The 26,270-nt window shown below is 38.7% G+C and overlaps 2 protein-coding genes across 9 annotated transcripts in view; both read right to left on the bottom strand.

Moving 5' to 3' along the window:
* kdm2aa (lysine (K)-specific demethylase 2Aa) overlaps window positions 1–9,324 on the bottom strand; it is a 30,682-nt gene extending 21,358 nt beyond the window's left edge. For 2 of the 8 annotated variants that reach the window (XM_026303877.1, XM_026303884.1), the window contains exons 1-12: window positions 8,265–8,805; window positions 7,024–7,162; window positions 6,600–6,678; window positions 6,359–6,405; window positions 5,542–5,720; window positions 4,711–4,817; window positions 4,459–4,552; window positions 4,227–4,380; window positions 2,586–2,701; window positions 1,025–1,151; window positions 687–928; window positions 490–567 (exon numbers count right to left, since the gene is read on the bottom strand). In XM_026303877.1, the coding sequence (XP_026159662.1) occupies window positions 490–567; window positions 687–928; window positions 1,025–1,151; window positions 2,586–2,701; window positions 4,227–4,380; window positions 4,459–4,552; window positions 4,711–4,817; window positions 5,542–5,720; window positions 6,359–6,405; window positions 6,600–6,678; window positions 7,024–7,162; window positions 8,265–8,300 (1,398 nt within the window). In that variant the 5' untranslated portion in view covers window positions 8,301–8,805. Of the gene's footprint in view, window positions 1–489; window positions 568–686; window positions 929–1,024; window positions 1,152–2,585; window positions 2,702–4,226; window positions 4,381–4,458; window positions 4,553–4,710; window positions 4,818–5,541; window positions 5,721–6,358; window positions 6,406–6,599; window positions 6,679–7,023; window positions 7,163–7,396; window positions 7,475–8,264; window positions 8,806–9,175 lie in introns of those variants that run through there. The other 6 variants (XM_026303876.1, XM_026303882.1, XM_026303883.1 and 3 more) reach the window with 5 other exon arrangements.
* A 2,498-nt stretch (window positions 9,325–11,822) lies between these two features.
* On the bottom strand, window positions 11,823–21,907 carry stx3a (syntaxin 3a). Its single transcript, XM_026303908.1, has 10 exons — window positions 21,878–21,907; window positions 21,021–21,095; window positions 20,817–20,916; window positions 20,628–20,702; window positions 20,133–20,203; window positions 19,406–19,514; window positions 18,219–18,292; window positions 14,830–14,964; window positions 14,385–14,495; window positions 11,823–11,900 (listed from the first exon to the last, which is right to left on the bottom strand). The coding sequence occupies exons 1-10, from the start codon at window positions 21,905–21,907 to the stop codon at window positions 11,823–11,825; spliced, it is 858 nt and encodes a 285-aa protein (XP_026159693.1).
* Window positions 21,908–26,270: the final 4,363 nt, after the last annotated feature.

Raw genomic sequence — 26,270 nt, 5'->3', positions numbered from 1 at the left:
ACTATTTTTAATTCATTTTGGTGTGTTGTTGGTTGTAGAGTACACATGAGAGACATATTGAGAAGTAGTTGCCAGATCACAAGATGGCACTCAATCAATTCCTATAAAAGTTGTTAAATTGTCTCACTTCTACCACAGGAGAAGAGGGGTGACTTAAATTGGGTATTGTTAGAATTACTTGTCTTTTTTTTCTGGTACACCTTAAACAAATGATGACAGCTGTACCAATGATGACTTACAATATTTAATACTCTAATGTAATAGATCATCAGCATGACATTGATGCTGAATATTTCTTTACCAAATTCAAACTCTAAGATATGCTTTATACACTGATTTTACTGTATTACTGCCATTGTATTCAGGAGAAGGTATTCAGTCATCCAGGTCATGGATTTCTTCAGATAAAGGAAATCCAGATGCCTTAGTATTTATACCTATGTCCTTTTCATCCTATGTGTTATGTGCCTAAAAGTTAAGAGTTCTCACCCTCTTAGGCCACTTGATAATCGGTTTTCCTGTGTAGGACAGTTTGGGATTGTCATTGGCATGTTCCTTCAGTAAAGCCTGCAGAACACCAGAGACAAGATAACAAAAGAAGTGGGAAAGAAGAAAACAAACACCTTTAACATGACAGCAGTAAATATCAGAAGAAGTGCTACTGTGCATTACAACACCAATCATACCTTCATCTGTGCAATGAGTGCTGGGGCATTGTGTATTCCTGCTGGAACACACTTCTTGTTGGAGGGCAGATCCTCCAGTTTACCCAGCAGGTTGCACAGGCCTTCCAGCTCAGACGGCGTCAGATGAACTTTAGCTGCAGGCTTGTCAGACTGTTGCTCTGAAGCCTCTTCATCACTGCCACCACCTCCATCCTCCTTCACCTGCTCATTGGCTGGCTCTGAGTTGAATGGCTTCTTCAGACCTCAAAGAAGGAATGAGTTAGGCATTCTAATTAAGTGTGCACAATAATCATGAAAAAATACATTCCACTTCACCATATGCATGGCTGTGTTCATACCAATGCCGAGAGAGTGTTTCTGAAATTCCGGTGTGAGGTATGAGGTCTTGGTCAGGCTGAAGACATAACGCTCCAATGTGTACCAGCACATCTCATAGTAGAAGGGGAACCGAAACTTCACTGGAACCTGTGGTGGAAGTAAAAGGGGTACTCAACCATTTCAAAAAATTTAAAAATTTATAAATACAGGTCACTGGATGTCCACTCCTTTCAATACATTATTTTCCAGGACGGTTTCAGGTGATATTAACCTGGTATGTCAATGTTTATTGAAGTGTTTTAGGGACTTCAGATTCTTAACAATTAGGGTGACACCTTGTTGGCCCCACAGTCATTCTGCAGTATGACAAGCCCAAATAAACAGTCCCACAAACCCACTAAGTTTATGCCCTCCTTCATGGTGTTGTCCTATAGTCAAATAGTTTACCTGAAACTGACACCCAAAGCACTGCAGAGCATGTTTAACAAATTCTAATTGCAGAATTAGTGAGCCACTTGGAGCTGGACCAACCGCAAAGCCTAAGCAGATCCAAGAGCTGTTGAAAATCCAGCTAAACATTGAGAAGCAGTGGTCAGGTCTCCAGACTTCTGAAAGGGTCAGCTCTGAACCTAAGCAAACGTGACGCTGGCAGGCAGATAAGTCCTGTGGCAAATGACGTGATGTTTCGCTTATCAATTTGTCTCCCTCCCTTTTCTACTTCATTAACTGCAGAACTTAGACCTAAACATAAACTGCTTTTAAAATCCTTTGCATCATTTCAAAACTACCATTGACCCCTAATCTAATTTCTCTAATTTTACCCTGTAAATAATCAAAAATAAATCCCTTTAAAATATACAGTGCATTCAGAAAGGAACTCTGTACCTACCACTCCTGTCTCTGAGCTCTGCAGGCAGTTCCTTTGACCTCATGGCTCTGTAAGCATTGTCAGCTGTGAGTCTATAGATGGATCAAATCATGTCCAATCATTTTACCACAGGGGAACTCCTATCAAGGTGTAGAAACATCATAAAGGCCAAGATAAATGGGAGGCCCCTGAGCTAATTTTCACGTGTTGTTGCAAAGGGTCTGAATACTTACGTAAATGTGATATTTCAGTTTTTCACTATGGTGTTATGTGGCAGTGTGTAGATTAATAAGAAAAAAACATGAATTTAAACAATTGTAGTATCAGGCTGCAACATAATTTTTTTTTTAAAAAGTGAAGGCGGCCTGAATACCTTCTGAATGCACTGTATGGACACAAAATTGGCTTTAATTGTTTTTCTCATAATAAACCTTCCCGGATTCTGGAGAACTCCCATTTCAGATTCCGCAAAGCTCATATTAATAACTGCGTTGCAGTGACATGAAAATCCATCTGGTGTACTGAGTTATTTTAAATTGCTTATGATATTAATAATTCATAAAAAAACTTTCTGATTGCTACACTATACCATTCTAACCATTTCTTGTCTCAGGACATACGGTTGTCCTGATTTTTGCTGCTACTGTGGAGATCTGACAGCTCATCTAAATATTCTCTAGGACACGTAGGATCGTAGCTGAATGTTCACCTACCCGTGTTCTGTCCTCTATATTACAAATGTTAAGCTGCATAGGTATGTTGAAGCTGTGCAGGAAATTTCCTCCAAACACCATGGAGTCCACAGGAGTGTAGACAGCATGAATCCAACCTGAGCGCAAGAGACACATTAATATTATGAGTGAGTAAATGTATATGTGTTTGACACTATCACTGTGAGAACATTTTGCCATTGTCAGGACATTTTGGATAGTCCTCAACTTCTAAAGGCTGTTTGTGAGTTAAGACTTGGTTTTAGAGTAGAAGCAGGTTTAACCCCCTGGGGTCGACGCACGCGCCGGCGCGTTTTGACGCATCTTTTTCTGATAAGGCCGAAACAAACTTAAATTACTCCGTCAATTCTGATCGTACAGATAAAAGAAGTATATCATTCAAATCTGTAAAGGGTCTAGTTTTAGTGACATACCATCATAATAACAACAAAACGTTGTGCTTTTTTTAAATAAAGAAAGCCGACAGGGTGCGCTCTCGGACTTTTCTCTCTCTGCCATTTCTCTTCACAGACGCGTAAATAAAACAACCAGAATCTCAGCGAATACTTGGCTCATAAAAATAAGAATTATATGGCTAGAAAGCTTGAAATGTTTTCTTTTGAGTGAAACAATTCAAGTCAAAAACAAATCATCACTTTTTATTTAATCCGTATGAACGTAAGGAGAAGTCCGTTTTTTCCTGTCTCACCTCATTACAGGTAATGTGGTCCCGCCTTGTACACTGTCCACTGTTCACATGTAAATAATCTCAGGTGAACCAGGTAAATATGTGCACGCCCCCGAGAAATGACACAAAATATCAAACTTCATCATAGAATTTACTCACTTTTTCGGCGCGTTTGGATGATGGCGCGTTATGCACGTGAAGCGGCGCTCCTTACATTCCACACAGAGACAAATAGTTTAGCTTGTCCTCAGAGTAAAAACACTGATTTTAACTCAAATGAGGATCGTTTGGCTCCTCATTGTGTTGTATTGTACAGCACTAATCCGTCCCATCTACATTGACTGAAAGGCTCATTAAGCGCGGCTTTGTCTGGACGTTCAGTGCGTCTTTTGTGTTCTCAGGTAAATCACATGACTATTCATCCTCAGACACACCCTCTTGCATATGGCCTTTCTGGACAAAAAGTGTCTTAGAAAATTTAAATCAGTGTATTGTTTACTGTGAATGTGTGAACAAGATGACATTCACAGCACTCTGAAGTAAACACTTTAGCCTACAACATGCTGGTCTCCAAAGTCTTGTGAACCAATGTTCTGTTTGTGTTTTATGGTCTTATTTCAGTGAGTAAAAAATTGTAGTTTTTCACTAACCATGCATAAACACTTTTTTCTCAAAAACACAATGTATAAACTTGAAGCTCACATATTATTGTAGCCAATTTTGTGCTGATTACAGTGTTATTAGACTTTAGACATTAATATGTTTAAAAAACACTGAAAAAAGCACAAATGTCAGGACATGTCAAAATTTGTCCAGGCCCCAAAAACCCCCTCAGACCCCAGAGGGTTAAATTAGCATGTAAAAATTGTGGTTATTATTTTGTCATTAATTTTGTCAATTATATCATTACGTTAATCCCCACAAATAGAGTGGGAGTGATTAGTGTTGCTGTTCACCTGAGGGTATAATAAAGGTATAGCCCTGCTTCAGTTCAATCCTCTGGCAATCAGACGCTCTGTCTCCCAGGAAAACATCACCCTGCTTTCCTGAGAGTACCCAGTTCTCATACAGCTCCAAGTTCTGAGGGGAGGGAGGGATCAGCCAAAACACCTAAAGCAGAACAATAAGGCTGTAACAAAGCAAACCAATGTGTTTCCCAAACAAAGACTGAATCCCTTCTGCTCTCACCTTGCTCCCTCTCAGTATGTGATACCACACTGAGGTCCCTCCAAAGTCAATGTGAAAGTCTGTATAGCAGCCCTGAACACTCATCAGACAGTATCTGCACAAACATAAGAGCATTTACATTCAAATGTCAAGACGATTAAGTTTATTTATTTGGAGACTAAACTAATTACATTAAGCAACAAATTAAGTTACACTTTCAGCCACATCCTTAAGGAATTTGACAGCAGAGAAAATTGAGCATGATGCACTTACTTCTGTACTTTGGGATACTGCATATCATTGATAGAGTTGGTTGAGTCTCTCTGTCTCTCTTTAAGGTGACGAGGCCACATATTGTCCACCCAGTCTATTAGATCTACCTACACAGACAAATGCATGAAAAAAGGAAGAAAAAAAAGAGAGAAAAAAAGACCTTGATTTAGGCTACAGGTAACATACTAATGACACATTAAGATCAAAAGTTTTCATTCAAAACTAATTGTAAATTATCCATGTGTATAGCAGAGTTTTTTGTATAAGATCTGCGTAAGTTTGTGTATTTCTACATACTGCTTGATTTTATTCTTCCAATTTCCCGTTAATGGCGGAAGTGTTATCTTCTTCTTACATATGTAAGAGCGAATAACTTGACATACACAAAAAACGGACAGAAAAACTTCCAGACATAATGGTCTAACGGTTTAACAAAGGAACTACACAGCTTTTAGCGCCAGTTAAATGTAGCACCAAGGTTTGTCTCAAGTATCTTTATATGTGTGGAGGTTTTCACGTTACATGCTAGTTAGCTAAAATTGTGTTGCTAACCACACTAGCAAACTGATGTGATTGCATGCTATAAAGCTAATTGGATTGTTCTGTTGTCCTCTAACATTTAGCTCTTACATTAGGTCACTAGCAAATTCCATTGGGTTGCAGTTAAGAGTGTCAGACCACCAGTCAAGGCTTTTTATTTAACTGGGACGCTACACTTTTTATTATTCAGAAAAGGAGACAGTTTTAGTGTAGCTGATAAAATGCTTCTGTGTATAAAATGTTATAACATGCACAAGTGTAGCATTGCCTTCATGAAGTGCGTGGACTTACTGTGGCAGGTCTCTTGACCAGGTTCTCAAGTTTGGTGTGGCTGAACTCCAGGCTGATGACATTGTAGAGCTTCTCTCTCTGACATGGTGGGGTCTCATAGTAGCGTGTCCACTGAGCCATGGACATCTCTGTCCCTTTCTGAGTGTTCACATCCATCACATCTATCATACGTCTGCTACCTGGAAGGAGATTTTGGCAATTGTTAGGCACCGCATTCCAGAGTTGTCAAAACAACAGATGATAGGACAGAGTTATAGCTTGTGGTTTGCTATACACATATATCAGTTCTGCCAGTCCATCCATGCCAGATCAAATTAATGCCTAAAATAAAAAGAATTCGAATTTCTGGTAGAAAAGATATATTGGTAGGCTTGTTGACTGACAGATAACTGAACAAAGACAATTTTGATAATCAACTAATCCCTTAGGAATTTAACACATGAAATATTAAACAGTGGTGAATTTGGAACCACAGTCAGTCAGTCTTGGAACTATAAACTGAATATTTTATGAGTTTGAATTTATTGACTGTCAGTGAATAATTTATATTTTTTTACTTTTATTAAACCAGGTAGTCACTTTAGATATCACTTTTACAAGCAAAAATAATTTAAAAGCATTCAGATATCATATATACTATCAATAAAATTACTCCAAATATTACCGGACATTTTCATTGTCGTTATTTACAGTCTTTTTGCTCATACAAATGTCTCATTCAAGAACATTCCAACAGGGCACATAGTTGCTGCTAGGACAGACCGATGCAGCCGCATCAGCTAAAGAAGAAACCTAAAGTTCATGTTTGAAGTCTTACCAACGAACATCTTGACGTCATTGACACTGAAGTCAGGATCGGGCATTCTACAGAACAAGAGGTTAACTCATGTTATTCATGTATGGCTCATACATAAAATTATGTGATGATTTTTTTCACTAGAGAAAAAAAGATTAATAAGTTAATTAAATACTAAATAAAAAAAGACCTAAGAGATGCTGATTAAGACAAGAAAGGAGAAGTGAAGAGAAGAGAAAGATTAAAAAAAGAGGAGGCCTACTTGATTCCCAGTCCATCAGGCTTTTCAAAGATGATTGGGTCCCTCAAACCAAATCTCTGAATGAATTCATATGTCAAGTCTAGTAAATAGAAAAAACACAGATTTTTACTATTATTTACAACTGGATGTTTTCTTTTTTATAATTGCTGATTCTGGTCTGAAACTGGCTGTCTAAACAGAAAATGACCAGATTTGATGGAATATGGCACATTTCAAACTTCTGCTACAATAATCTGTGCCAGTCATAGGGAGGTAAGATGAACGGAAAGAGTCTTAATTCTCTTACTGCTGTCTTCAGGCAACTGTTCCTGTTCAATTCTGTCCTAGCTTTATTACTAAAAATTTTTCTCCAATGTGAAAAATTTGGCTTTACCAACAGGTTTCCACATACAAAAATGTAAGCTCTCCAAATATGCTTGCTTACCTCTTCCTTCCATGCGAATGACCCGGTCAGAGCTGAATCTCTGACTGTTGACTTTCTCCTCTAAATCAAACATCCGCCTGCCATCAATCTCTTCATCTGAGATGCCGTCATCATGGTAACGGCGCCGTGTGCCGGCCCGCTAGAGAGGAAAGCAAAAGAATAAAAGGCAAGAACAAATGGTCTAGGAGAGAGAACTTCAATCAACATTCTGACATAGACAGCATTCCTGCCTTGATAGCACAGTAAATCTACTATTACAATTTAATTCTGACTGATAAGTCATATTTGCAGTGCCATCTCGTTAGGAACCAAACCAACAATTAAAAACTATCAAAACTATCAATGCCAAGTAGCAGCAAATCTAAAACCTTACCATCACTGCAAAAACAGCCAATTTCTCAGAGTTTTGAAGGTGTGATTCTTCATGACAAAACATCCAAGTGCCACAGGAAAAATAACACACCAAAATGTATTATTTCTTTCAGGAAATGAGGACATGATAAACATGGGTATAGATGGTGTTCTGAATCTGATAAACAAACTGAACTGAAAAGATCAGATTCCATGAGTGAAGTATTTTTCCCACATTAAGGGCCAACTGTCCAATATGTCTAATTATAATATACATTAAGCAATGAATTTAAACTTGAATTACATATTTGGTAATGAGGATCTAATGGCTTACTGCACTTCAGAACCTCAATAAAGATCCAGAACAACACAACATTGCAAAAATTTTACAGAATGGGCAATATCAAGGATAAAAATAATGATTGCAATATAACTTAACTTTGATAGAAATTTAATACAACGAAAGAACTGTACGAACTTACAGCTCCAAATATACAGAGGACCGTTCTAATGACTGCATTTGTTATTGTTTGTCAACATTTAGTTTCACTAACTTCACAACCAGACTGGAGGAACAAAAGTGAATAAAGTACAATTCGTTGCGTGTGTCCTCCTCACACATTTCCCCACCCATTTCCAAAACCTCTGCCTTTTTCTCCATCCACCCTCCACTCTTTCGCATCCAAAGGGAAAAGTGGTACATTTACAGTCCAGGCTCTTCCTTTATGGACCTTGGTGTTTTGTACCCAAAGCTCCTCTAAAGCCAGACCTTGTCATGGCTTTCATATCTTGCTATGGTTACTTATAACACAAACAGCACCAATATCTTTAAGTTATCTTGGATGGCGAACTAACCTATAAAATCCGCGTAGAGACTGAGAAGCACTTACCAGCCTTTTGCTGTACCGTGGCTTGTACTCATCCATTGTCACGAGAGAACAGAGCTCTGTCCAGATAATTAGAGACTGAAAAAACTAAACCCAGCGTATTAGCTGCCTTACGAGATACAATCACGTTATTTATTGTCCTTACGGACCCAGTGCTAGAGTTAACCCAACCAACACTTTAACCTTTCAGCATAACTGACTAACTCAGCACATGGATATGGGGGGTTTAAACAGGCTAAGTGGGACATTTAAATAATATTAGAGACGCTGTATGATCAAATCGAGACCGTCTGAAAAACGCTTTACTTTAACTTCACAACCAGCTAAGACTCGCGTCTAGCTAATGTTAGCATTTCAGTAGGCGCCCTCCTTGCACCGACAATTAATTTAACAGGACCTGAAGGCATATTATTCCCACGTCCAGATACTTCTAATCAACTGTGAGAAGAGGCCGTCCATTGTTTATTAATTAATTAATTAATTAATATTAACCTAACATTACAGCATAGAGTTAATGGACACTCTGAGCCGCCACCATTTTATATCTCCTAAAAAAGAGCCATCGCGATGCCACACCCACAAACATACATTGGACCAATCACAGATCAGCCGGTGAGGGTTTCATTGGACAGCAGCAGAGTCACTCAAGTGAAAGAGTTGTAAAATGTGATTGGACAAGAAAAGCCAATAGCCGCATAAAGAGCTGGCAATCCACCAATAACAACACAGTTCGAAATCACCCGTATACCTTATTGGCCAATTTATCCCGATGACGTTATTTAGTCGACAGGAAAGAAGCCAATCACACGAGGATACAACACATTAACTGCCGCCCCAGTGTTACCCAGTCTGCCTAGCCATTACTAAGAAATAATCCGAGTCACCTCAATAACAATGTGTTTCAGCGTGCTCACCCTCATATTTACACAGGTCCGTCCGTTTCCAGTCACCTACAACGACCACAGATGTGTGACGTCGTCTGTGTCCTATATTCTCCCTCCTCAAGGCTCACTTCGCAAGGACACGTTTTGTAGCTCTCACCTCCGCAGTGAAGTGCATTCAGGTCCATACATGGCAGTAAACTTTGAACAAGCCGCTTTGGATTGGCTGAAAAATGGAGCATGGCCTTAGTGATTGGTGCATTGCCCTGTCTTTCAAACGACACAGCTAGAATACGGCGAGCCGGAGGAACACGCCGAACTAACGCGCACAATTGAAACGTAAATAACTAGTTATCATCTATGAGCAGTCATTAGCAAATAACTTCCTTTATAAACGAAAGCTACAAAGTGGGCCTTAAACAACATAAGCAGGAAAGGAAGAACACATAAACACACTATCACTTTATCTGTCAGGCTAAAAAAATAATAATTAATAATAAAAAACATAATGTCAATCAGATTGAACCACAGATTTGTTTGGCCTTGTGTCATTGCCAACCTTCTCCCATAAATCCACAAATTAAATTCAGCCTATTACTTTTAGCCCCAGGATATTATGTTTTAAAGATTTTACATTTCTATTTATCTCAGTGGAAACATATTAACACATAAAGCCTTTCAACCTGAAATCATAGGCCTACGTGCCATGCGATTAGACAAATAGCATACACTTCTTGTTTAATCATAACTAATTGCATTTACCCGAGCTATCATGAGGATTTCAGAAGAGCGAGATACCTAGGCCTACTGTGCTTGACATCTCCTGCACCTGAGCTGAGGTGGAAAGTCACCGAAATGTCATGCCATCTTATTGTTGGGACGTAACCTAGGCATTTTATTCATTTGATTTACCGACACAAAGCAGTGGTTTGCAGTTGGCTTCCCGAAGAAACATCATGTAATCCATTTTCTTGAAGCCTTATTTCAAACTCTGGATGGCACTTACAGGCGGCAACATACGCCATTGAAGGAAGTAGTAGACCACATCATATTTGGAAGGTACCCTTAAATTGAATGAAGTAGTCTATGACAAAACACCAAGCTTGTTTTGATCCCAAAAGGAATTCATAGCAAGAGTCTATTTTAACATCCAGCTCTTCCTGGGGTATAAAAATATAAAAATTCAAGCAACAACTGACATTTTCATTTGCTGATCGATGAGGTGTTTCTATTTCAAGATGGATAAAAGTGCAAAATGTAAAAACTGAAAAATGATTAGGTTGTTACTGAGCTGCAATGCAGTACAGTACCATCATCAGCACACTTCTGCAAGCCAACTGCATTTATTGATTTAGAGCAAAGACGAAAACTGTCAAAGACCAACTAAAATCAAATAATGACATGAAATAAGAACAACCTCTTTGGAAATACACCTGTCCTTGTTTAAAAAGGGAGAAAACAGACATATTAAAAATAAAAAGAAACCATAAAAAACACACACAAGAAAGACTTGAAGGAGTAGAACACCCCCAAGATAGCGCCAGTGTAATAAAATAAAGCAGGGCTGTGTTTATTTCCATTTCTTATCTAACACCTTCAGAGATGCTATTCTCATATGAAACCTAAACTATTAAACACATTTTAATCAGTTCAACAGCAGCACTCCAATATGTGATTTTTTTAAAGGACATTGAAAAATGACTGGATTGAAAAAAAAAAACACTGGGGAGTCATAGTAGGTGTTTGTCCACAACATGACATGAATTGTATCATTAATCGATGGCATAAGTATTGGCACAGTAGTATTGTTTCTGCATCTTAACCCAAATAATAGACAAACATACAAAAGCATAAAACAGCTGTCTCAATACTTATGATACTGACTTCATAGAGTTGCATCATGGTAATGGGTAGTGGGGTAGTCATGCACTCAGGGGTGGCCAATGCTGGTCCTCAAGAGCGACTGCCCAGCTTGTTTTCCAACCAAGGCTCCCCTTCCAGCTTCTGATTGGCTGAACACAGCTGGTCCAGGTAATCAGCAGCGAGTAGAGTAGAGATACTTGGAAAACAAGCAGGGCAGTGGCTCTTGAGGACCAGGGTTGGCCAGGGGGATCTGTTTAAGGTTGGTTCACTTTCATTTCATTCAAATCCATCCATCCATCCATCCATCCATCCATCCATTTTCTATACCCTCTTATTCCTTAACCAGGGTCACAGGGATCTGCTGGAGCCTATCCCAGCTCTCTCTGAATGAAAGACAGGGATATACCCTGGACAGGTCACCAGTCCATCGTAGGGACTATACTCAAACATTATTTTCAAATTAAATTAAATAATATTAATTTAATATAACTTTAATTTAATATAATATTAATAATGTAACATTGGGCAGTACAATTCACTTGATATATTATTTTAGGTCTGATAGCTTTGTAAGGAATCCATTTAACAGACAAAAAGATACACAAACTACAAATATAGACATTTTTAGGTCACATTTTTAAAATGTAGGCAAAAAGTAAATAAAAGCAAATGGGATATCCTGGGCAAACTAGTGGCCAGTCCGACATATCTTATATACACACACTAGAAATGACAGTAAACTCAGCCCAGGCTCCGTTTGACACTCTTCCTCTACTGTGTGGAGTCTGCTGGTTGATGTCTTCATGACTTTTTTTTTTTATTTGATGAAGCTGTACACAAATGAGCCGAGGACAATGGCCAAGATCACACAGCAACAAACGATCATCATTTGTTTCTGGAGAACAGGGTGGGAAAAGCATAAGCAGAAAAGCAGAGACAGAAAAGAAGTGTTAGTGGACTTAAAATAATTCAAAACAAATCCAAGACAGCACAAGAAAATTTGAGTCAACACCAAATTGAGGAGGGGGAAATAACTTGAAGCTGACAAAAGTAATAAGTAAAAATGTACAGAAAATTAACTAATGAAAATCAGACACTGCTGTTGAATTGTGGTTCAACAGAAAATTGACAACATACCTCTATATTTTACATGGTACTCTTTTTAAAGTCTTTCAGTACATTAAACACTTACAATGCACATAAAGGAAATATGTTTTGCAACTAGATTCACATTATGTGTGGCAAAATGTTTTTGCATTATCTGCACAATGTTATTACATTTTATTACATTAAGTGCAGTTATTACATTCTGAGTTCCTACAAGGATTTGAACCCAGAACTGTATCTGTATCTATATAATAAACAAAAAAAAGGTCTTCATGGTTCATTTGTTAATGAGACCTGCAGTTGATACAGATAAGGTAAATCTAAAAGTTAAGCTTTGTTATTAACAATCTTGCATTGGTTCTCCTATTTGTGTCCTTCCATATAAAACTGTCACAGCATTGTGATGTATTGTTAATATACTTTTTTCTTGCTACTATATGTGAGGCTCAATTCTAGTACCAAGAACTGGCAGCATTTTTGTCTCCCAACAAGTCACTCAGAACACACAGCTAAAACAGCATTAACATTAGAATGGATCATGGTTTTATCCAGACCACACTGCCTTCAACTCTGCTGCTCTTGGCTGGCCTGAAACCAGAGATGGTCCTCATGCCACTCCAGCTCCAGATCTTTCTCATGTACTGCTGGAGTTTCCACTCCAGCTTCCTCCTGTACTTCTCCTGCGCCTCCTTGATCTTTAAATTCTGTTTCCTTTGAATTTCTTGCACCTCTTCCATGTTGCCACCTCTAAAAGCCCTCTTCTTGTTTTTTAGGATGGTTTTGATGTCTTTTGTTACCCACGGCTGGAACAATAGTGTCAACACAGAAGTTGCCATAGTCCACAATACACTATGTGAGCCCATCAATGTCCTCTCCATCCAGCTCACATGTCTGTCATCTCAAAGCAGCTCTGAGTGCCTCATTGGCTTATCTGTCCATCTCCTCATAATCTTAGTGGTCACAGGCTGATTCTTCGCCAAAGGGACATAGTGGGGTTTGAGGTGAACTATGTCAGTAAAGATAAATTATTAGCCACTGCCTAACCAATTTATCTTCTTCTTCTGATGCAAACCTCTGAAAATTGATGTGTTTCAATCAGTAAACCAATATGAACTGCATGAATGAGAAAAAGAAACAGCTTGTCTGAAAGCTTCTGCAGACTTGAAAGGAGTGGAGGTGTCACAGAACCTCTCAGTTTCTTGAAGAAAACCTGCCAGAGAACAGGTTAGTTTAATTAATTAATTTAATGTGGGAACCAAGTTTAAATAATCTCTGTCACTGGAACTGAAACTTCTAAGTTTCCTTAAACTCATGGTAAAACACTAAACCTGCTTTCTGAAATACCATTACAGTAATTTGATAAAAGCCAACACAACCATTTTAAAGTGGCCAGCACATGTAGTCTCAACTACTAACCAGTTCCAGCAGGTGAATTTTCAGTTTTAATTTTCAATTTTGTCAGGTCATTACATCCAGTGGCGGACTTAGCAATTTGGGGGCCCAAGACGGACATCGAAATGGCTTTTTTAGTCATGCTTTTAACTTCAACTTCCTCAACCTCACACAGCAATGTATTCCCCTTGTATTACTGCTGGCTCTTCTTTGACTGTTTACTATATTTTCATCTTGTGTTATTATTTCCATGTCTTTCCTCCTTTTCTCCTCCTTTGTCACTGTATTCCTCCAGTTTTCACTTTCTCCTTTATTTCTTTCTCCTCCTCAAATGTTATTTTCATGTCTTTCCTCATTTTCTCCTCTTTTGTCTCTGAAATATGGCGGTACCTTTGCCAAAGATGCTACTAAGTTTTTGCTCTCATTTCATTTTCGCTGCTTCTCAGCACCACTTGGGTAGCTCCATATGCTTGTAAGGCTGGGCGCACACGACAATTTCAGGATTTGCCCCCTTGGTCAGATTCCAGGTTTGTTGCCACCAATTATCTGTCTAAAGAGCCCCCAAGTGTGTGGTATCAACACGATTATTTTACTGCTTCTGATAGGATCGGAGCCTCGATCGCAAATATAAAACATGTTTCATGAGGCTCCAGCTGAATGCCCTCTATAGCCAATGAGCGTGTGTGTGGCTGAAAACACGTGTCACGAATTATTGACATTCTGAAGCAATTTTAGGATGTTGATTCAAGGAAACACAAGGTTAGTTTAAGTGACGAAAAATACCTTAACCATAAATTATGGGGCCCTGGGCGACCGCCTACCTTCGCCTAATGGTAAGTCCGCCTCTGATTGCATCCATGTTATTGCTGAACTGACTCACCCTGCGTGCCTCCTGCTGGAATTTGGCTGCTTTCTTGGTGTCAGCTACTGCCCTTTCTACAAAGCCCACTGACTGGTCCATGTTGCTCTCAATCCTGTCAATCATGCCACCCTGGAGGAAGACAAACATGAGAGGACAGATAAACAAATAACAAAGCTGACATATGTATTTGTGGTATTGACACAAAAAGTGTCAGTCCCATTGTGTAGACTGAATAGATTTAATAAAATATCTGAGCAACGAGCATGAAGGTCTAACAGTCAGAAGAACATGACAAGTTTTTCTCCATCCACTGGTTATAAGATCATTAACATTTTTAGTTTAGTTAACTCAGTGTTGTCTTGAACGGTTAATATAAATAAAAACATAAAATATTTTATTCTTGTGCAGGTTCAAAACTATAGATTAGTAGATTAGTATTGTGTGTCATTGTTTTTGTATGTACCTGGTTCTCAACTAGCATGGCGATGTCAACAAACATGTCATGGAGCTCTTTGATGCTGCTTTCCAGCCTCATGATGTCTTTGTGACGAGCCTCAATCTCATTCAAGGCCTGCTGGTTGATCTTAGAGTCCGTGATCTAGGTAGGGGCGTGTTGACAAAAACAGGTTGACAGAGAACTAGTTATGTATAAAAAAGTTTTAAAAGAAAGCAGAATGAAGCAAATTAACAGTCACTCACACACACAAACATCAAATGAAATATATGAGCAAGTCCAGCAGGAGATAACACAACATAGACATTGGTATTTAAATACACACAAAAACCCTTACAATAAGAAGACAAATTTCAAAGTCACTGTAGTTTCTATTCAGCATGTTTACAAACAGAATATTTCTTATGCATCCGTTGCAATAGGGAGACTGGGGATGAATGTCACACTTTTTGTTTTAGCACTCCAAGTGTATTTGTATTAGAAATCTGGGCCCGTATTCACAAAGCCTCTTAGAATCCTCTCAGAGAGCTCCTATCTTAGCTTAAAACATCCTAGCTGGGAGTCCTAGACTAAAAGTGATTTAGGAAACTTCTCAGAGCAGCTCAGAGTAAATAAAGTACAAAGACCTTTGTCTTAGTGAGGAGGTGTGGTTGACCCCATTATTAGGGATGACGCAGCATTTCAAGGACTGTGATTGGTTTATCAAAAACAATCTGTAAAGGTCTTAAAATGTGCTCTTTGTGAAAACAGAATAAATGATAATAGAATGGACAGTGAAATCATAAAATGTTTGTATTAAGAAACTGTAAAATCATGAATACAGGCTACTTTATGCAAAGTTTCTGTTAGGCTAAATATAAAAGTTAATTAAAGCAGCCAAATATTGAAAATGTGTCTACCAATTTGCAGTAGTTACTATATTTAAGTGCTTACATTTATTGACCATACTGATTTTATTACTTGTAATCTATTTGAGATTGATGGGAGCAAAATGGCTCACCTTTTACCTTTACATGATTGCAGGACAGTCTGTTTAAGTTGCACTTTTGGATGGCACGTAGCCAACAATCCAAGAGAGATGGAAGGAAGTAAAAGAACAAGAAAACCAAATTGGACAGACGGGACTGGGAAACCAGAATATTTCTGTGTCACTACATGAGGCTGTGAAAGCATTTCAATAGTTTGTGCGTTCACTCTGCTGATGGAAAGTTGTGACAGATGTCATCACTACTGCACTGTTGCATTTTTCCAGTTGCCAAATACCTCAGTGTTGGGATCACTTTCATTTCTGGCGTTAGGGCTTTACTACATTGGGTGGGAGATGTGAGCGCATCTCTAATAAGGTAGACCACAAACATTATCCCATCATGATCCAATCTGTAGCATTTACTTAACTCACAATTGTTCAGTGTTTGGAGAATAGTTCTTCCTTCAGCCATTTTGTCCTCTGCTGGGAAAACCATTTTCACCTGCCAACCCAGTCCAGGGAGCATCAGCATTTGACTCTCGAGATGAAGGAAAGAGACCTGTACCAGATGCCCACAGTGGAATACCTGGTGGCTTCACATCTTTATCCAAACTAGAACCTTTCCATGTCACTGTTTGAAACAATGCTGTCCTCCAAGGTCGAATAGCTGCAGTCCTGGTTCACAAAATGTACATGTCTGTCCCACTATGATGAGCGCCTTTTATACTTCATCCCTTCTATTGGCCTACTTGGCTGTGCTTCTGGAGCAAGTGACCATTAACCTTGGTGCCAGTGAGAGTTTTTGGAAGAACTGACTAATGGCATATTCACTAGCAGTGATCTCAATGGGCAGACTACATGTTATATGGTCACTGATATGTGGCATCCCTGAGGCTAAGCAGAGAGCCACTAATGAGGGCTAAACAGTGAGTGGCATATGGGATCAAAGGGCACCCGCATAAACTGCTAGCCACATTTCTGGCTTTAAAGCACTGTCTCCCAATAATAAAAGATCACCATGTACTGATCAGGACAGACTATACCACAGTGGTGGCTTACATTAACAGACAGGACAGTCTGTGGCAAAGACTGATCATGTGGAGCAATATTCATCTACTGTCACTGAGAGCTACTTATATCCCAAGAGTCTAAAACCTAGGTGCTGACTGGCGCAAATCTGGGCTCACTTTGGCCATCCATAAATTGACCCCTTTGCCTCAGAAGAAATTCTCAGTGCCCAATGTACTACTCCCTAAAGGCCCAGGAAGCTCCACCAATAGATACACTAGTATATGAGTGGCTGCAAGCCCTGATTTTTCCCACACTGATGCCAGCAAAGTGGGAGATGTTCATTTTTCCAGGTGAATGCCTTCCTGGGCCCTGTTTAGGGGTATGACTCCTGGAGTATATATGAACCATCAAACTGGTCCTCATCTTTAACCTTTGCTAGGTTTTACAGGCTGGATGTCACAACCAGACCTCCTAGTTTGGGAGTCAGTCAAGATGATAAGCTTATCTAGGAATATGAGTCTGCATATCCCCACAGTGAGACATCGAAACAAATGTTTGATGAGAACATGAGGTTACTTATCCATGTAACCACTTTTCTCTGATAACATGAGAACTTTCATTGTACTGAACAGAGGGGACGTGGATATGTAACTTTTAAGTTTTCTGACATACTGAGTGAATCAAAGTGTAAAATCAGATCATCTTCTTGGTGATTCAATTGAAGAAAATCACCGGTTTCATCATTTTTATTACTGTGAACACAACAATTTAATTTTTTTTATATTTTGGCAATGAAATACCACCTTCATTCTGGTGAAACTGAACTATCACAAGGTACACAGGCTGAAACAGAATTGATTTATCTTATTTAATTAATTTGAAGTGAAGTGAATATTATTGCTTACTGAATTGTCCATTGCAGAATGCATTTTTAAATTGCATGTTCACATTGCACATTGAGTTGCCAGCTGCAAAATGAATTGACATTTTGCATATTGAATTGTAAATTACAAAACTGAAAAGAGGCCGAAAGACATGACAATATGAAATGCAATTTATTTAGCTTTGAGTAATATTTTGATTTAAATAATTCAAAGTGAATTGAGTACTAAATTGCAGCTGCATATTGAATTGTTAATTCCAGGATGCATTTTGAAATTGCATGACAAAATTGCATACTGAATTGCCAAATGTGAAATGTATTGCAAATTGAATAAACAGGCCATAAAACTTCTATAGTTTCTTTTGTCTGACCAACTGTCCACAAGTTCAAGAGAAGAAGAAGCAGTCACAAGAGCCTATGAATCTACAATGACTTGATTAGCTGACTCACTGTTTTAGCTCTAGTTGCATTATTTTCATGGTGTTTACCCCCTGCATATGTATTTACAGGCACAGATTCAAACACTGTCAGGCTTACCCCAGCAGTGAAAACAGCTGAATTGCCTCCCTCCAACATTTCTTCCAGTTCCTCATCAGTTGTTGCTTTCCCCGCTGTGATAAACAGAAAAGAAAAAAAAAATCTTTTAGCAGAGGACATGACTGGCCTGGTTAAATCCAGAAGAACACCAGAGAGACAATGACATAAAGGTGACAGTAAAGGTATTATGTTTGTGTATAATCTATTTAAGGATTAAGAAACTCTTATATCACTGGTAACAGCAGGTTTAAAGTGCATTTAGTAGCCCCAGTATGTGATCAGTAGTGATGATAAAAAGTGCACACCATATGCATAGAACAGATACAACTTACACAACTTGCAAATCTACTTTGTAATTTCCGTGGCATTTTTTTGGCGCATCTCACAGTCATGTTAAAAAATCTCAGACACTGAGACAACTGAAAGTGTTTTATCTGCACTCATTTTTCTTTAATTTTATTTCAAGTCAATTTCAATTTGCTGTTTCTTTTTCTAATTTTTGTCTATGTACTTTTAACTTGTCTTTTATTTCGGTAAAGCATGTTGAATTACTCTGTGTATGAATTGTGCTATACAAATAAACTTGCCTTGCCTTACATACAGCCAAATGGAGTGTTGCTATGTACTGTCAAAAGAGGGTGCCCAACCTTTTTCACACTCTTCTGCATGTCATAGTGATGTTTTTTTGTTGTTGTTGTTGTATTTGTGACATTAAAAACAGGTATTCATTGATATTTACTGAAAATATTGCATCTACATTCCAGATGCCAAAAATGCTATTACAAAATTGATTCTCTAAATAACTTATTAAAAGTCAAAAGATTCATTCAAATCCTGGTTGATTTTATTAAACCTGACAATTACATATTGTACCAAAAAGTGGGCAAGGCTGTTTTTCCAAACTATTACTTCTTAGAAATTGTTAGTGGCTCTCATTGTCATGTTAAAAGCAGATATAGAACTCTGACACACCAATGGTGATCACCTAATAGTAGAAAAACATGCCATGTTATAAGATCAAATAGCAATGACAAAATTACAATGTGCCTTTTAAGACAAATCAGAACCCAAGTGATGTCTGAAGGAGTATTAATGCCATCTATGATAGAGTATGACTGCGACATGAGGAAAATAGAGATTCAGAATATGTTTTTGTGTGGTTGTAGCTTGCACTAACTGTAACTCACTGATCTCCAGCTGTCTGGCGATTCGTCCTTTACTCTTATCTCTGAAGTCAACTTGAGCCTCATTGTACTTTGTCATCACCTCCACAAACTTCTTGGCTAGGATAGCATGCTAGGGAAAATGAAAAAGTAGACATCCTGTTGGCTGACTTTAAAGCACAAGTAGTTGTTTAATGACTCACATAAAACATACCAGCATGTTGGCTTATCTATTATTGTCATTTACCAAAAACTAGTGTGACAGTTGGTGTCAATATTAGACCCATGAACCCTAATACATAACATAGTCATCCCCACTTAATAATGCTTCCCACCCTCCTCCTCTGCAGCAGCTTGATCTTCATGGAAACCTGGCTGGACAGCATGACCCAGCTGTGGCACTACCTGTCAAGCTGACAGCATTGCAGACTCGGGTAAGAAGACGTGGAGGCCTGTGCATTTACATCAATCACTCTTGGTCTACAAACACCATTGTAATTGACAGACTTTACAGGCAGTGGAGCGGTCAGCTCATTTTGCTACTCCCGTCTCCCATTTACATAATTTTCCATTTCAGCCTAATTTCATTAGAAACCAATTCTGTAGGTTTTTATGCAGACTAACCTTTATCCCCTAAAGTGTGTGGGCTAAGCTGAACTGACAGAGTAACACATTTGTTCCTTTGGGCTCCATTTCTTTATGCTGTTTAAGTTGGAGCAAATAAGCATTATTTACTGTTATAACGTCTGACCTGTGACTTGCGTATCCTGAGGTCAGCTGAGGCCCTCTCATCTGTATTAGACTCAAGCTGATGCTCAATACCTGATGCGCACACACACAGACATACACACACACAAGAAGAAAGAGAGAAATAATAATGAAAGCTATTACTTTGATTTACTTATTACTTAGACACTTTCCACAGAAATTGAAAGTGAAATTTGCATGTAACAGCAGCAGGCAAACATATGACAATAGATAAAAGTTTATGAAACAAAACTGGATTATATTTTGGTCAAGTATTCTGTATTTCTGCTCAAGCATGAATTATATTATGCTAATGTTGTATCTATCTATGAACTTGGTTCCATCTTTAAGTGTCTGTCTCGAAAAACCTGTCAACACCACAAAATAACAGAGGTGAGTTACATTTTCTTAGTGAGACTACAAAGAGATGACACAAACTTTAATACTTGAAAAGTCTTTTATCTGTTGTAACATAAAAAAAAAACCATAATAGACTGACTCTTTAGTTTTTGTCTTGCATTATTGGCTGACTTCTTGATGTCATTGGTGAGGACTTCAACGCCATCTTGTGTCTCTGAAATGAAGCACAGTGGAGTGGGGGGAAATTATTATCAGCAAGAGTGAAAAGTAAGCAGGTAATAAATTTGATAATGTTAATACTGTGTGTATTTGTGTCAGAAGTAGTTACTCTGGTCTGATGTGGGGGCTGACAAGATGGTGGAGTACAGCTTTTTGATTTCTGTAATGCTCTCATCAATTTTGTCAATGCTCATACGGATATCTTCAATCTGAAACACAAACAGACACACACACAAACAGAGACATATACACATATCTTTGTTTATAATTATGAACAATAGATGACATTGGATGACTGGTGGGCAGAGAATACCTGAGCAAAGAAATCGTCCATAAAAGCCTCATTCTCTACTGGAACCTCAGTGTCTTCACCTGTAGCATCACTCTTCTGTTAAACACACATACACACACAGATTTATGAAAGGATCAGAACTCAACTTCTGGATCAATCAAACTGGTTCCTACAAATAAAAACAGCAATATCGCAACAATGGGGTTAGAAGAAAGAACAAATTACAGAAGTGTTTTTGCGAATACTGGTTACTGGTCAGCAACGAATTTTTAAAATTTTGTGACTAATGGGTAAAAAGGTTAGAACAGTCCCCCATAATATTTCAGTACCACAGACATTATTCTAACTGTGTCATGTACAATACACACTGTAGCTTCAATACTGTTATTAGCTTGGTGTGTGCTCCTTTTACATTAGGCCACCTGCAGGATAAATGAATGCATGGCTCTGCATACCTGAACAGTTCACAATACCACAGATATTTATACATAAAATGACAAGCTTAAAGGGAATATTTTGGGTGACACAGGTGTGTGTAATATAAGGCTATCTATTTTAAAATATTTGCAAATGAATAGTATCTGAGAATAAGCTTACATTTTAATATTTGTTTTGCACACTGCCATGCAGTTAGGTCTGTATCTTAATGTATTTCAAATAAGATCTAATCCACTTCAATCCAATATTTTGAATGCAGTAATTTAGTGATATAATGTCAAATGGTAGTAAGCTGATATATGTCGTTAGAAAGATTGTGTTTATCTATGTCCTGTAGATAATAAAAAATCATATTATAGGCTAATAGTAAAAAAGTTACATTAGGGCCTGTGTTAGCAACAGATCCTCCATAGGGAAAATATCAGACAAGGGCTGCCTACCTCCTTCAGCTGTGCCAGTCGGTCCTTCATCTTTACAAGTTTGCGGTTCAAATACAATGTAGGTAGATAAATAACAATGCTTTCTTTAGCCTACAACGGCTATTAAGATGGCCTCCAAAGCAGCACAGCAGAAATAATTGGCTCTTTCAGTTAATCCAGAAAATCTGACAGTGGACAGTTGTTGGAACCAAAGAAAGCGATGCAGATACAAAGGTGAATTACAATAAGTAAAAAGCAATACAACTGTGTGAACAGAAGGTTCTGGTTGTTTGGATGGTCCTCTATGTGCTAGTATTTGTGGTCACCTGTGGTCCCACTAAGCCTCTATCCTCTAAGAAGGGATTAGGAGAGCAGTGTTCACAACGATAAACCTCTCCCCCCTCATCCCTCCCATGGCCAGCCTTACTTTCATAGCCTTTATATTTTTATTACACTATAACATGAAAATAGCACATTTTATTTGTTTTTTCATTCTTTATTATGTTTCTATTTAAGTAAAATTACTTAAATGGGGATTATATTATGATGTATTTTTTATATTGTATAACAGGAAGAAAGCAGGTAAACGTTTTCCTATATGAAAAGATATAATTTTTGATGTATTTTATTCTATTTTGATATACTGGCATAATTACAAATGGTGAGGATTGGCAATTATCACCACTGCTGAGCATGAAGGATTATTGAAAAATATGCTTAAAGTAGTTGCCATTGGGCAACTGTCATATGTCATTGCCCATGTTGTCTGGCCCTGTATAACACATTGATGCCAAGTACATGGTAGGATGCCAACATAAAGAGGACTCACTTCTCATTCTAGTTTTACTACTAGTGTTGGATAAACTGGTGACACTTGCATGAGTGAAGTTGTAATTATAATGTAGAATGAAGGTGACTGTGTTAAAAAAACTGCATAAGTGAATAAATTGCTTACAAAATGTTCATGTTGTCAGTGTCAAGACTTTCCACAAAATTGTTGGTACCGTTCCATAGTTGGGTGATTTGGGTCATTATCCTGTTGGAGGACCCATGACCTGCGACTGAGACCAGGCTTTCTAACACTGGGCAAAACATTTTGCTCCAGAATGCCTTGATAGTCTTGAGATTTCATGGTATCCTGCACAGATTCAAGACACTCTGTGCCAGATGCAGCAAAGCAGCCCAGAACATAACCTAGAACATAATCCATGTTTCACAGTAGCTACAGTGTTCTTTTTTTGTATGCTTAATTTTTGCATATGTGAACATAGAGCTGATGTGACTTGCCAAAAGTCCTCTGCCCAAAGGACATTCTTTGTGGCTTGTTAATATGCATTTTGGCAAATTCCAGTCTCACTTTTTTATGATTTGATTTCTACATTGGAGTCCTCCTCAGTTGTTTTCCATAAAGTCCACTTTGGCTCAAACAGCGACGGATGGTGTGATCTGACACTGATGTACCTTGACCTTGGCGTTCACCTCTAATCTCTGGAAGTTGTTCTGGGCTCTTAGGTTACCATTTGTATTAGCCGTCTCTTGAATTTGTCATCAATTTTCCTCTTGTGGCCACGTCCAGGGAGGTGGGCCACAGTCCTGTGGACCTTAAACTTCTGAATAGTATGTGCAACTGTAGTCACAGGAACATCAAGCTGCTTGGAGATGGTCTTATAGACCATAAATTTATTTTTCTTTCTTTGATGGAAGGGTACCAATAATTTTGTCCATGTGTGTATATCATCAATATGATGTCTCATCAGTTTAACAGCTGTGTAAACATAGTAAACATACAATATGATGTAAATTATTACACTTGGAGGAACAGTGAGGCAATATCTCTGAACTGTGGCAACAGAGATTAATTTGGGACAAGTTACATCTGTATCTGGCAATGATCACCTAAAGGGAGGAGAGGAGCATAACTATAGCAGCATAACTAAGGGATGGCTCAGGGTCACTCTTTTTGAATGTTCTTCATCATGAGTTTTCAGTACAAGGTTTATCAGAAACTTGTTTCTCCTTTTATAGGGGGTTTTAACATTGACCTGTCACAAATTACTCAGGAATAGGATCCAACTGCTGTGTGCCGCCATGACAGGACTAGAGCAAGGCTTTATTAATAAACAGGGAATCAAATGTTAACCATGCTGTGACAGGACAAACCAGCCATCTAAACAGAGAAACAACACATTTGTGGGAAGGCGTGCCAGAAATGGGTTGTGCTGACTACCAATAGAGGACAGCAATATTCTTTTGCCTCATCTATTCTGCCGCTTATTCATCATAAGAAGAAGAAAAAAGTAAACACACTGTTGGCCAGAAATTTACGTTAATGTGCTAAAATAAAAAATATATAAACATTGTTCACAAGTCCCAAACATCAAGTCCGAGTTGAGTCTCAAGTCCTTTAAGGACCAGACTCAAGTCAAGTCTCAAGTTACTGTGTGTGCGACATAAGTGTGACTTGAGTCTTTTTTTTTTTTAAAACCTGTTCTGTATTTTTATTGCTGATAGTTTAATAGCCCCTTAAAGCGTTTGTGAAATCGTGTGATGAAGCAGACATTAGGTCCACCAGAGCCTCCACCAGAGGAAACTGCTATGTTAACTTCAGCTCTACTTTTGGACAGAACTGCTTCTCAGTCAACTGTCAGAGTGTAGCACTTTACAGTTTTTTAAATTTCATGTAAAAAAATGGCTGAAGGATAACCAGGCATGTTGTTTTTAGCACACATTGTGCGGTAGTGATGCTGTGAAAACCAGAAAACAACTGCAGTGATGCATATACAACATAAAACAATAGCAATGATTATACTATGTCAGCAATATAATGTGATGTATGTACAATGTATAATGTTACTATTGTCACTCAGTGACAGTGCAATACAATATTGTCAATAATAGTAATAAAAACAATGACTATAATGTTAATACTCAAATATTGTGTCAGCAATGATGCACAGATGACAACTACCATAAAATATGTGTACACTGCAGGGAACCTGCTTGTTTCAATGCCTAGTCATGGACAGATAACACTGTCTTAGTACAGTCAGTCCCCTTTGTGCAGGATCAAAGGGTCTCCTGATCCTTTGGAGAACCCATCTGCTTGGGGTGCTGTTAGTCTCACCCCTGCTGTGTAACACTTCACATCAAATTGTCTGTTTTGAGCACACATCTTTGTCCGTTTTAAGATCACTCAGTCTCTCAGTTATCAGTCTACCAGTTAAATGACTGGCGGCATGTTTTTGGATGGCTGAGGTGGAGGGAGACAGATTTATTTCTGAACAGGGAGGTGGGGAAGATGGAGTGACCCTGGTCATATACCTTTCAGTGCCAGATTGTCCTGTTCAGTCTCCATTGGTAATGCTCCTGACGGGACTGCCTCAGGTCCTAAACTCCAGTTGTCTCCTGATAGTGCCTCAGCTACATTAGCCTGTCTACCTGCTCCAGAAACCTGTCTGGCTCAGCTCTCCTGTTAGTGTCTGATCAGTAACTCAGCTTCCCTGTTTAACCCTGTGCATTGAAACTTGCCTGCCTTAGTCCTATACTCCTGTTTGCCTCCTGATTGGCTCCAGCTCTCACCAGCCTGCCTCCTGTCTTACTGTAAAGAGTTCTATCCTCTCACCACTGTTCACTTCTCCTCACAACAAAGTTTGTTGCTCTCTTCCATTGGTTTTGTCTGTCTTGTATTTCGGTTCAACAGGGAGGGATTCCAGAAAGTCAGTTTAGTGAGTTCTTTAAGGAAACTCAGAGTTTTTGTTCCAGAAAGAGAAATTATTTAAACTCAGAGCCAGTTACCATGGTAACTTATTCTGTAAAATGACCTAACATGGTTTCTGGCAGGTTTCTGTCTCCTCCCTCCTGTCACACCTGCAGAAGCTGTCAGACAGACTGTTTCATTTCTTCATTCAGACAATTCATATTGAATCGCTGAGCAGAGTGCGTCCATTGTCAGATGTTTGTGTTGGGAGAAGCAGATAAAATGGTTATACAGGAGCCGATAATTTATCATTATTGACGTGTTTGTTATAATGATCTGTAAGTCGGTGTAAGGACATCAATCTCTCCTTGCATGTACAGCCTGGATTTATGCTGAGTTCAGTATAAAATCTATAGGCAGCACAGTTCGTTATTACACAGGCACTGTGTGGATAGACCTATTAGAACAACTGTCAATTTGTTATTTGGATCACCTCCTTGGACAGCAGATCCCCGTGACCCTGGTTAAGGAATAAGTAGGTATAGATATTGGATGGATGGATGGATGGATCACCTCCTGTCAGAGTTCAAAATATGATGCAGACCCTAGACCCTGCTCAGAAAGACACCGGGCCAGGCGTGAGGGAGGAGCCCGTTGGCGAGTTCCTGGTGGCCGGGTCTTTGCCCACGGGGCCTGGTTGGTGGAGAGTTGGATCTG

Source organism: Mastacembelus armatus, chromosome 1, assembly GCF_900324485.2.
Source record: "Mastacembelus armatus chromosome 1, fMasArm1.2, whole genome shotgun sequence".
NCBI lineage: Eukaryota > Metazoa > Chordata > Actinopteri > Synbranchiformes > Mastacembelidae > Mastacembelus > Mastacembelus armatus.
Note: the sequence above shows the minus strand (reverse complement) of the source record. Positions and strands in the feature narration are given on the sequence as shown.